Source organism: Etheostoma cragini, chromosome 20 (assembly GCF_013103735.1).
Source record: "Etheostoma cragini isolate CJK2018 chromosome 20, CSU_Ecrag_1.0, whole genome shotgun sequence".
In the NCBI taxonomy this organism is placed as follows: Eukaryota; Metazoa; Chordata; class Actinopteri; order Perciformes; family Percidae; genus Etheostoma; species Etheostoma cragini.
The window spans coordinates 8,300,187-8,312,981 of record NC_048426.1 but is presented as its reverse complement, the minus strand read 5'-3'; the positions used below and the strand labels follow the sequence as shown (position 1 = coordinate 8,312,981).

Sequence of the window (12,795 nt, the reverse complement as noted above, 5' to 3'; positions counted from 1 at the left end):
CACACACACACACACACACACACACACACACACACACACACACACACACACACAACCCTTGTGTGATTTATAGTGGTCAGACTCAGATGGAGAAAGCAGGCCTCCTCTGGTCGGAAAAACCACCACTGCGGGGATCACACGGGGGGGAAAGACTTCCATTACCAACACGTGTACACATACACACTCACTTGCACTCACCCTCCCAACTACCCTGGGTAGCTAATAAATCCCCTTTTAGACACATCGTATCACTGGACTTGTGTGTGTGTGTGTGTGTGTGTGTGTGTGGGGGGGGGGTGGATTAATAATTTCTTTATTATTTATTATATTATTTATACTTTACTTGTATTATGCAACCATTAGTCAAAATTCCAAATATATTTCATTTAGAATATAAAACTCAGATTGGAGAAACAGGAACAGTACATGTTTTGACATTTTTTGATATATGATTTAAACAAATAATTGATCAAATGAATTATCCGATTGTCAACTTATCAATGGTTTTAAAACAAACTTGTCACCGTTAAAATCCGTAATAAATTGCATAGTAATGAGCCCCACCCTTTTTCTTTCATAGAAATAAATGTCCTTTTTCTACTCTGCCACTAAGTATGTAGTGATTATGCTTGTCCTCAACATTTGAAAGAGTTCACATTTAACACCTGATGTCTAGTTGATGATTTATGGAAGGTTCAGCCATGCAGGAAGCAATTTGCAGCTGTTTTAACGGGGGAGCACATATGTGAATTAGCAGCTATATCTGATCCAGTATATTATCTGGCATCTGAATCAAATACTCCAATGAAATCAAAATAAAATAGATAATAAACCTAACTAAGAAGGGCTCCAAGAGAAGCATTTAAATCCGGTTTTCTTAGCAGCATTTCATATCAGCACTGTCATAATATACATATGGCATTGTTTTCAGTATGTCATGCATGACAAGCTGTACTGCAAGGCTGCAACAACACTGTTGACGTCAGATGATTATGTGGTTGATTACTCACAGGTGTGGGGACAATTCATTTGATTGGAAATTATACATAATAATGATTAGTATAATGATTTATATGAAGTATTGATAATGATGATTGAAAGATAACGGTTCAACAGGTTCTATGTACAGAGCAGAATTGTTGCTTTGGAGTCATTTTTTTTTTGGTTATCCCCGTTTCATTTGCTCTGGGTTGGGAATTTGTGACTGATGTTTTTCTGTGGAACACTGGATAATTTAGTATTTTTCCCCCAAGGGCTTTCTTCATCATGACTTGATAGCATTAAATAAGTATTGCAACACACTTTGGGGGAATTTGGGTCTGTTTTGACTTAATTTTGGGCTATTTCTGTGTTTTTTGTTTTCACTGCTGACTGAATTACTATTTGGATGGAATACTTTCACAGACAAAATTAGGAACAAGACAACTTTTTGACCCTATAATTTTACAGTCAAGATGCAAACCTTGGCTGACCTCGGACAATAAAAAGACACAGATTTCAACATATCACAATTACATAGCTTGTGGGAATTTAAACCCCTGTCCTTGTCACCAGCAATGCCAAAAATGCTAATGTGCATGTGTTTTAAACCTTGATTGTGGAATTATGAACACAGATTGCAGTTATCCCCCCAACCTTTGGCACAAATGCTCCAAAGATTGGTGTGAGTCTCTCTACTATGTTGAATATTACATTTAAAAAAAATAATGTGTGATAATTCCTCTGTTTTCTCTCTGTCTCCTCAGACCCTGATTCAGAAGGAAAGCGTATTCAAGACATGCTGTCTACAATCGACAAACCACAGGTTGGTATGCAAACCTCCCACAGATGCGCGCACACACACACACATTTATGACCACTTTCATCAATTACCTGTCGTCTGATGCACCCGTAGTCTTTTCCATGTTTTCATCCTGTCTCTGTGACTCACATAAAACAGATGCTTACGCTGACAACAAGTAGTTAAGTGTCTTGTAAATGCAGTGTGGCCCTCATTTTATAGTCATTTTCAGGGCTGTAGTAACCATCAAAGGTAAGATAACTGATCATTTAAGGTCTACTTGGCCTGGCCACATGAGGGCAGCATCTGCTCATCCAAGCTATTCACCTCCACCTTTGCCTTTATCAGCTGAAAAACACTTAACAGTTTTATTTTTCTTCCCCAAGGGGATTGTGAGTAAATGAGCTGGAGCCATGCAGGCATGGTTTGGTAGAAAGGAATTGCTCGCTCCCCGTGAAAGCAGTTTGGTGAGCCAGCTGTGCATTTGGACCCTTTGATATCTGCGAGATTATCACAGGGGTTAAAATGGACAGAGAGAGGGAGAGAGAGATCAGAAGTTAGTGTGCAGCAGCGATTTATTCACTCTCATAGCCTTGAATCACCTCCTTACTGTTACAGCCTGTTTATTACAGTCGATACTGAGAAGTAAAAAGAAAGGAGAGGGAAATAAAGAGGCTCTCCTAGTGTCATTGATTGCTACTTTGTGTCAGTAACTGCAAATGGGATTTTCGGTCGTTTTTGACACTCCATTACCTTAATGCATTTATATACAGTATTTATATGGCCTTTATACTGTATAGGGAGATATTGTAAGTTCTACTGCGCTGGATGGATTTAGCTGTGTACCATATACAGACACGGGAGCAGGTATTGCCGAGGCAGAGCGTATATGAGAAAGTTCTTTCATTTAAAATGTTCACAATATTGGTCCTGTGGTTGTGTTGTTTGCTTTCATAGCAGGTAGGTGCATCTACTTCAGCAGAATTGAAAAATGAGAAGCAGTGGGGGGCTGAAAGAGAAGTAGGCAGGAAAAACGGAGTAATTTGCTTGCAAGTTCACCCTGTACCAGTTTACTGGTGCTTGAAGAAAGATGCAGCAAACCTGCTCATAATAGCACGGGCTACATTGACATGCACATGATTAGTCGATAATGGCTGATAGTCACAGTAAGGCACTACACCATTCCAGATGTTAATACAGGTTGATTAATGTTCCTATGTTCTGGCTTTGGGGCATAGAGCAATTGAATGCTGAAATTGCCATATTATATTTAAGACCAAAGCTGTTTCTCAAACTGATCCCTACCCACAGAGTGGCTCTCTACAGAGTGCCACTAAGGAGGAGGGTTTCAATAAAGCTGTGTGTAAACTCATTCTTTATCCCCAGAAGAGTAGAGCATGCGAAAATGTGTTTTTATTTATTTAAAAAAGTGTTTATTAATTACAAAAGAGTTTAAAAGTGTCTTTTTTTAGCTCAACCTATTTGGCGTGTGGTGTCAAGCAGATTGATTGTTTTGGATATCTCCGTTTAAATGCTCTTCTATTATGGGACTAGAAGTTGAATATTATCGTATAATTATTATAGTAATCATACTCCCATTGTGTCTAAATCTGTGTATTTACATAAATGCAGACATTGTATGTGGGAAACTAATGATCAAATCATACACTTATTTATTTTCTTACAATCAGGGAATAGAGGAGGAGGAGGATGATGGATACATAGTAGAGTCTCACCACTTTTTTAGCGGCCTTTGTGTAACAGTTGCTGTCATGCATATTATTTTTCCTCCATTCTTCATCTCTGTTTCTCATCCTCTTTAACTTTTTTGTGTCCTTTTCTTTCAGCTTTTCGTCACTGTTTATTTCTCATGAACATGAAAAAGTTGCTGCATTTACATTCAGGTCTTGACAGAACGAGTGTGAAAACAATGCTCTTAGTTGTGGATAAATTGCCATAAAGACAAAGGCATTCTCAGGCATGTGGACACAGTGATGCAATCTCATAAAACCCAATCATTGTGATCAAAACGTTCAATAAAATTACATGTCTGTCTCTCTGTCTCTTCCTGTCTGTCTTCCTCATAGACAGTCTAGGCATGGTTGTGGTTTCCAGTGCCCTCAAGGCACATTCATCGCCTACTCAGTGGATGTGTAGTCTGGAATAGCAGCAGACTGTGCTAAATCACGCTAAATTGGCTCACCCACCATATGTCGCGACTAAAACTCCCATAAACATGCAGGCACTTGCAGGCACACAGCCTTTTTTTTCTGTGTTTGTTTGTTCATTTTAATTTGCTCGTGTGTTCTTGTCCCAGTGGATGTGCAAGAGCCCAAAATAGCAGTGAATTGTGGGCTAATGGTTTAAATAACACATTGCTTTACACACGCACATACCGAGCCAAATACATTCATGGACAGACAGACATTTAAAATGATACACACACCTTGATGGAACGATTTTACCTACATAATCATGAGGGTTGAGTTAATGCTGCTTAGAATAGACTAGAAAGGATCACTTACGAATAAAAACATAACTGTAAAATGAACTGTCCTGCGTATAGCTGCTACCAAAACACCACACTACGTTTTGTGAAACCATACTTGGTTTCATTGAATACATAACATGCAGGATGTATGCTTATGTGTGTCTTATAGGTGTCCAATGTGCAGGCGCGGGCTGCACGGTTGGCCTGGGCCCCCCCGGCAGGGCTGGTGAACAGGCATGGTAACGGGATGCCAGTGTCCTGCTCCTACGAGGTTTCTCTCTCAGATAAGGGACGAGACGGAAAGTATCGCCTCATATACAGGTAGGGAACACACTCCAAGCTAAAAGAATACGCCACCAGCTACAAAGACTCCTCAAGAAATGGCCGAAGTACACTGGTGTGACTTTTGTGCTTTGTTTGTTTCAGTGGCGAAGAATTGGAGTACCACCTGAAAGACCTAAGGCCAGCGACAGACTACCACGTACGGTAAGGATTTTGCCAGAGGACATTTTGCATATGGTGTTTTACACTGCTTTCACACCTCTTGTGTAGATTCTAGCTTCCTTTTCATTTAGCCGTGAACATTTAGATATCTTCTGTGTTTGCTTTAGGGTGTCGGCAATGTACAACTCTGTTCGAGGCTCGTGTTCAGAGGCCGGATCGTTCACTACACACTGCAGCGCCCCCGATGTCCCGTTATCCCCGAAACTCTCCCACCGCACCAAGAGCACCCTCACCCTACAGTGGAAGGTAAAACCACTCCTTTTTCATCTCAAAGACATACCGTAACAACATTTGACCTCTATAAGCATCCCAGTGACTTATGATGTGTCAGTTGGTTTTAACGGCCCATTTGCGAAAAAAATATTATGAATAAAAACAATACTCAGGGTTCTTTATGTGTCTACCACACTTAATTTGGACAGTGACACACAACAGATCTGCGTTCTTTGATGAAAGTAAACAGCTATGCTTTACCTGGTAGACCTAGCTTGACTTTATCAGCCCCTACAGCACCTATTGGAAAGACACACAATGCAAAAATGTCTCTCTGACCTTCTCCCGGCACACGTAATTAGTCACATCAGTCATCCAGACAGGATATAAAGACAACCATAACAACACGGCGGGTATTTTGTATGTTTTAGTGTGAGATAGCTTAATCCTTGGCTAATTCCTCTGCCTCTCTTTTGTCTCTTGTGTGCCTCGCTCCGTCCATTTCCCTGATGTCCACAGCCCTCAGGCGACAACGGATCCAAAATCACAAACTACCTTCTGGAGTGGGATGAGGTGAGTCTGTCTCTCACCTGTCACGCCTCCCCTTTTATTTTAAAGAAAGAAGCACTCATGCCTATCACAGATGTCACAAAACGGATGTTAACATGTAGCTCCTCAGACAAGATTTAATAACTGTTTAAATTATGCCTTTCCAATCCATGTCAGTCCTCTCACTATCATTCTCCTTCTCCCCTTTTCTACTTTTTCACTTTCCTTTTGTTCCTTGTCTATTTTATTTAACTTTTTTCTTCAATCTCCTGTTATAATTTATCACACCCCGCTGTTTTTATCTCATCTTACCTTCTTTTTTCATCTATGCATTCATCACTTCTCTCCTCTGCAGGGAAAGAAGAACAGTGTTTTCAGAGAATGTTACTTTGGGAGCCAGAGACACTGTAAGCTGACACGACTGTTCCCCGCCTGCGGCTACACGTTCAGAGTGGCTGCGTACAACGACATTGACTCAAGGTAATCTTGCCTGTTTCTGAAGTCACAAATACATGTGCTGTACTCACATTCACTCAGGTGAAAAAAGTAACCATGCAACATTAACATGAATAGCACAGGAGGCAGATGCCATAACTCTTTCTTGCTGCTTGTTCATACACTGTAGGAGAATAGATTTATAATAATTAATAATTGACATGCAGCAGTCCACTGCGTCGATTATTCTGCATGTGACAGGAGTCCTCCGCCTCTCTCCTTATTTTCCCTCTATTTCTTTTCTCCTCTTGTCTCCTCTTTGTCATTATGGCGTCGAGCATCTTCCCTGCAGTCGTTAGGTTGACAGGGAGCAGGGAGGAGGTGATGGAAGGGAGCGAGAGTGAGGGAGGAGATATTAGCTCTCGGGCTGAACTCAAAGCGGCCTCTATGCATCCTTCAGCTTGATTGCCCTTTGAAGCCATGGACGCACAGTCTGGCACAAAAACCACCTGGCACACACTGGCTTTTGAATACTAGCTATTTTTCAGACTTTAACTTTCTTTCCGACCTCTCAAAGCCCTGCTGCTGGCTAAACATTCAAATTCTTTCCCTCCTGCAACTCTCAAATTAGTGTTCCCCCTTTCTCTGTTTTTTGCTGTCTGGCTTCCAACATGTTTTTTATACTATTTTTTCCCTGTCACCGCGCCTCTTTAACCTTTTACTTCTTACCATCTCCACTGGCAGCTCCCCACAGCCCCATCTTTACCTGCATCCCCGCACCTACTTCTTCATTCCCTTGAAATGAGCACTAATGTCAGAGTCCCTTTCTTTTATTCACGTTTTCTCCTCCTTTTACTTTTCAAAAAAATGTTCCTCTCTCTGTCCCTGCTAAATTTGTAATTCATGATGCACAGCTTCCCTTACCTCTTGCACTGCAGCCCCCTTTCCCACAAAAGTAATGATCCAAGAAGTGAATAATTTACTTCAGCATTTTAAAGAAAAACAAGCATGTAAGTAAAATGGAAATGTTGTTTTGTGCAGTGGCTTCAGCACAGAGGTGGTCTTTTACACCATGGGTACCCTGCCTGCTCTGCCTCTGGCACCGCGGCTGGTCAGGGCGGGGGTGTCCTGGGTGACCCTGGAGTGGGGGCGTCCTGAGGGCAGTCCGAGCGAGGATCAGCTCAAATACACACTTGAGATCCAGGAGGACAACAGCGTGAGTACCCCACACATCTGAACACCCATATGAAAGCATTCATAATAATAACCATAACATGGTGGGAGCCACACAATCCACAATAGTAAAACTTGAAAGCATAATCTGGTTTTGTGAAACCTTCAGTTGGGTCATGTGATTGAGCTCTGTGCTGACAGTCACTCAAATCCCACAAGAAGAAAAAGAGGAGAAAATATAAAAAGATTCCTTGCATGATGCATTGCAAAATAGTTTGGGGGTAATGTACAGCAGATGAACAGAGCAGTATTTCTTATAATACACGAGCATACACAAAGAAACACACTACATGATTGAACATGTACATAAAATGGGAATTGCACCAAATGCTCTCACACACTCCCCCTCACACACACATGTACAGTATAATGTAAAAGTCAGCATTTATTGCATCCATATGCTTGAAAATATGCGCCTAAAAAACTCGTACACTGTACAGTACACTGACAATCTATCTGTATTATTACAGGGAACAGACTTTCATCCTAAGTACACTGGAGAAAACTTGACCTGTACTGTACAAGGCCTGAAGAGGAGTACACAGTATAAATTCAGGGTGAGTGACAACGTAATGTGGATGCTGGTGTGTGTTCATTTTTTTTATTACCTCTGCCAAGGAGCTTACGTTTTCAGTTCAGTTTGTCCGTTTGTTTTGGTGGTTTGTCTGTCAGCAGGATTATCGAACAAATACTGGCCCAATTTTCATGAAACTTGGTGGAAGGGTGTAGCATGGGTCAAGGAAGAACCCATTAAATTTTGATATGGATCTGGGAATTCGCAAATAATTTTTCACTTTCATTTTCATTGCAAGATTGCAAGTGTGTGCTGCATTCATGTGGTTTTGGAATAAGCCAAAAATTGTTTTCCAGACGGTCAAAACTATTTTTAACATTTTATTTTGGGAATTTGGCCTTTTTACGGTAGAGGAGGCAGACTAGAAATGGGGGAAAGAAAAATGGGTTTTTGCATGCAACTGGTCCCAAAGCTGGAATCCAACCAGAACATTGCGGTTGATTGGGAGGTCAACAAATCATGTGTGTCCAACAAAGATGCTTATGAATAGTTTTAATAGCTAAAATTCTTGTTGAGAGTTAGATGATACAACCCAAAGGTTACAGCCAGCTACCTGTTAACTTAGCTACGACCCCAGTACATCTTTGCACTCGGCTAAGAGATATTCTGACACATAACCACCCTTTAAACTACAACTTATTCTCACCTTAATATTGTACGGATAACAAAATATGCCATCTTAACTAGTGAGCTTTAGAGGTGCTTTAGAGGTGCTGGTAGGTGTATTTTGTTACATCAAGCAAGGCTAGCTTTATCCCCGTTTATAGCCTTTTTGCTATGCTAAGCCAACCGTCTGTCGGCTGTAATTATATATTTACCGTACAGACATGGAAGTACTGTCAATATTCTCATTAAGCCAACTCTAATTAAAACAAATGTTTCTTTGGTGTGTAGCCTAAATATGTTGTGTACGTGAAATGGACAATAATTAGCATGATTAGCATTAGCTGCTTTGGTGTATACGATGAGTGAGATTTATTATGTAGGATGTTCAATAAAAACTTTATGTAAATAATATGTCATTCAAAGTAGATTAAAGCAAACCCTCAAAAGGTTGCATTAACTCTTTGACATGTTGATTTCATGTTTGATTTCAGCTGTTCTCTTGAATACATTGTGTAGCTACAGCTCAAGTTCTCTTGTCTACCTTTTAATCTTCACTTTTTACTCGATCCGTTTCCAGTCAGTGATGTTCTCTTTCTGTTAAGTGTTTTTATGGATTCCAACCTATCCAGGGGACTTTAGTGAGTCAGTTGTCGTCAGTGGTATTATAGCATCCATCATTGTAGTAAGGAATACAGCATTTTACTGCCAGAGAAGTGGCTGCAATTTAACCTGTTGTGAAAGAAGGCAATTCACTGGCCCATTAGAAAGTAGAGAACACCGGCTCAAATGAAAGCTGTGATAGCTGTTTGTGAAGACATTGTGAAACAAATTTTACTCACAGTCGATCTCTGTAGGCCTACGTGAGTTGGTGTTATTATGAATAATATGGTAACTCCAGTGTGTGTCTTCTTGTCAACAATGTCTAATGGTGCACCTTAAACGGACTTATACCCACACACACGTGTGCGCAGCTGTCCTCACTCGCAATGTTAGTTGAAGCGGCTGAAACAAACATACATGCTCACACACAAAGGGACCTCTGTGTTCTTTGTGATGTTCATCCGGTGTGAACATCTGGAAACAAAGCAGATTGATTTTCCACGGAATGTGGTAATGGAGGGAGTTAGCTGAAGATAAATGAAGGCAGAAGAGCCATGATAACCACAGGTGATGGAGTAAAGAGTAATGGCTCCTATCAATCAGGACAGTTCCTTTACTTCTCGATAGATTCCCTTTCTCACTGTGCCTCTTTTTTGTCTTACACTCCATCGTTACTCATTTTGGTTCTTCTTTTACCCTATTCTTTCTTCCATTTCTCTCTCTTACCAAACCATCTTTTCTATGTACACTGCCTATCTGCCCTCTTTGCTTTCCTCTTCGCTCTTTCCATTTTCTTTTATTTTACCTCACACCGTCCCTCCTTTAATGCTTGATGTTGTCCATTCCCGTCCCTGCAGCTCATAGCATCGAACATGGAGGGAAAAAGCAGTCCCAGTGAAGTGCTGGTGTGCACCACCAATCCAGACAAACCAGGCCCTCCATCTACACCCTGTGTCACCGCAGTAACGCCCTACGGATTTACCATCACATGGGGTAAAGATACAGACCCACACATGTATGCACATTCACCTTACACTAACACAATGGGCAACATTCTTAAAACCCAATGGTTGCACATTATCTAACAGTAAGATGCAAGTGGAAATGCACACAGTCACAGGGAATTGGAACCACCAAACGTGAATTGTAATTCAAATTTAAATGATCATACATAGATTGTTACATTGTTCTAATAGTTTTAACCAACATCTGATTATTTAATTGCTCACTGCAAAAAATGGGTGTCTAAAAACAAGATAAAAACACTAAGTCTGAGGGAAAAGGTACTCAAAACAAGTGACATTATCTGTCCATGCAGAACGATGATTTCACTTGACAAGCTTGGTTCATTTAAGATTATGGTGTAAAGTTGAACACTTAAAATAAGAAAGTCACTCTTAAAACAAGATAAATGATCTAACACTTTGAAATCTAAGTTTTTTTTTTGTCTTGGTAAGAACCAAATAATTTGCAGTGCTGAGATACTATTTATATTTCATTAGTCGACAGAACAAGATAAGCCAAGTCTTCACAATTATCTGAATTTGTCATTGACATGATGGAAAAGGTTTTAACATGTTCTGGTATCCATTCAAGGACAGTTAGTGTATCACTATTCTAGAAAATATACAAGAAATCTTCAAAATGGAGTGGTGACAGTTGCTCCCACATGCTCACTTGAAATGTAAAAATCAAATCTAGCAGAGCATATAGCGGAACACAAGTACTCATGGAAAATAGAAAATCAATGACGACTTCTGCCTCTGGAGTGTTTTCATGAAACTAAAGTAGCGTCCATAACAAGCCATCATGTCTGCTATCATCCATCTGTCCTGCGTTAGTGCTGCAGGAGTCAGGGCAGCCTGTCCTTTTACAAATGTTGTGAAATGGCACAGATCATGCTGGATCTCTCCATCACCCTTCCGATAATAATTTGACTTAAAAATCTAGAAACACAAAACCTTTTAGAGTGCTAAACAATAAAATAGCACCTTCTTTATTGCGTTATAAGTAGTGGGAGTTTTACACCAGTTCAGCTTAACCATTTTAAAGTGATGTAGCTGCACTGCAGTCTATATTATGTGCTGTGTGGGTGTGCCTACCTGTAATTATGTTACATATTATATTATCAACAGTGTTGATAAAATAAGACTAAGCAGTCAAAATAGTTGTTTCCACTAGTGCTAGAATTGATCAATGATTTCAGAATAAATCATTCCCTATTGTATTGTGGAGTATTATGTTATTGTTATCAACACAATGTTTCTCTAAAAATGTCTTAAAGCAGATTAATACAGAAATAAAAGAAGCTAGAACAATTTCTTACCAGTTCCCTTGCTACTGAAACATTTGGCAGGAGCTGAATGACTGTGCTCTGAGATTTATTACTTTTGTGTGGATGAAAGTAAAACTACCACAGCTTTATGAGTTATTGTACAATGTCTTTAGAGATGGATGGCGATGCTAAATTCCATGAAAAGTCTCAACGGATGTCCTATGAATGTGTGTTATATTTTTTCATGAAGCCTTAAAGGTCACGCTGGAAATGTGAGATGTTTTCACACGTACTCCTGTGAGTTGTTCTCTAGCTCATAATGTTTATGTGTGATAATAACCCAAACTAAAGTGACCCAATCTATTCCTCCAACAGATCCTCCCCAGGACAACGGGGGCTCAGAAGCTCTTACGTACCTACTAGAGATCTCAGAGGGATGCTCTGAAGGTATACTTATATCTATCTGCCTTTGCTTCCGTCCATCCATCCAGCCACACATTCAGCTAATTTGAGTGCTTTTTCAGTCCACCGTCTTAAAAAAGAAAGCTCAAAATGTACCAAACCGTCCTCTCTACCCTGTGCTGGTGCTCTCTATGCATCCATTTCTCTCACTTACCCTCCTCAGAAGAACAGCAGCCATAATTCACTCTTTGTTAGCAGCAACTTGGCACACAGGATTTTTCAGATTTCTGCTGATCTGCCCCCCAGGAAGCAAATGTTCTCAGTATTCATGTAATCACATCAAAGAAAGAGTAAGTTGTTTCTTGAAGACCAGTGTTTAAAAGCAAGGAACAGAAGAATGAAACGTCAAAAGCTCACGTGTCTTCTTTCATTGATAATGAAAGAGGATCAACAGCAGCACATATTGAACCCCATGTCCAGTGGATTGATGTAATTGGTTTTGGCTTGTCTGCAACTCAAATGAACTCTGTGCCTTTCAGTCAGTATGACTGGATGTGATGTGTCTGATCTCTTTTTATTAGATAAAAAAATATTTTAGGAGCAGGTAAGGACCTTAACTGGCTTAATCGGCTTCAAATTTATTTCCCTATAGCATTTCATATCCAGGGCTAATATTTAGTTTTATCGTTAGTTGTTTATCAAATACTTAACGTTCTAAAACCTCATCTGCTTTATTGGGCCTGTGTGGATGTGATTTGATTGACAGAGACCCAACAACCCACCAATTCCATCAGATTTGGATTCTAATGTTCCTGATCTATGCAAGGAAGTACATTGCATAACCTGTTTCCAACTGATACTCAACTTTAAACCAGTGAGAAAAGCACAGACAAAACACAAAATACAGAAATATTTGATGTGATATCACCCAAACATTTCTTGCCTTGATGGAGTATTGTTTGTTCTTTGTTCTTTGCCCGTGTTTCCCTGTCCTCTGATCTGTCTAGTAAAGAAGTTTTAGCAAGTCCTGAAAGAAAATCACTAGCACCAAAATGACAACAAATGAAAACAATTGAAAAGAAAAAATAGTGATTCAAACCGGATTGATCTTGCTTACTGTCGTGCATAGTTGT

At 40.0% G+C, this 12,795-nt stretch overlaps 1 protein-coding gene across 4 annotated transcripts in view; it reads left to right on the top strand.

Moving 5' to 3' along the window:
- Positions 1-12,795, top strand: part of fndc3ba (fibronectin type III domain containing 3Ba) — a 100,341-nt gene that overhangs the window by 60,701 nt on the left and 26,845 nt on the right. For all 4 annotated transcript variants that reach the window (XM_034857546.1, XM_034857548.1, XM_034857550.1 and 1 more), the window contains exons 8-17: positions 1,746-1,804; positions 4,441-4,592; positions 4,698-4,757; positions 4,883-5,021; positions 5,508-5,561; positions 5,893-6,017; positions 7,014-7,188; positions 7,676-7,762; positions 9,843-9,978; positions 11,636-11,707. In XM_034857546.1, coding sequence (XP_034713437.1) covers positions 1,746-1,804; positions 4,441-4,592; positions 4,698-4,757; positions 4,883-5,021; positions 5,508-5,561; positions 5,893-6,017; positions 7,014-7,188; positions 7,676-7,762; positions 9,843-9,978; positions 11,636-11,707 — 1,059 coding nt within the window. The remainder of the gene's footprint in view (positions 1-1,745; positions 1,805-4,440; positions 4,593-4,697; positions 4,758-4,882; positions 5,022-5,507; positions 5,562-5,892; positions 6,018-7,013; positions 7,189-7,675; positions 7,763-9,842; positions 9,979-11,635; positions 11,708-12,795) is intronic.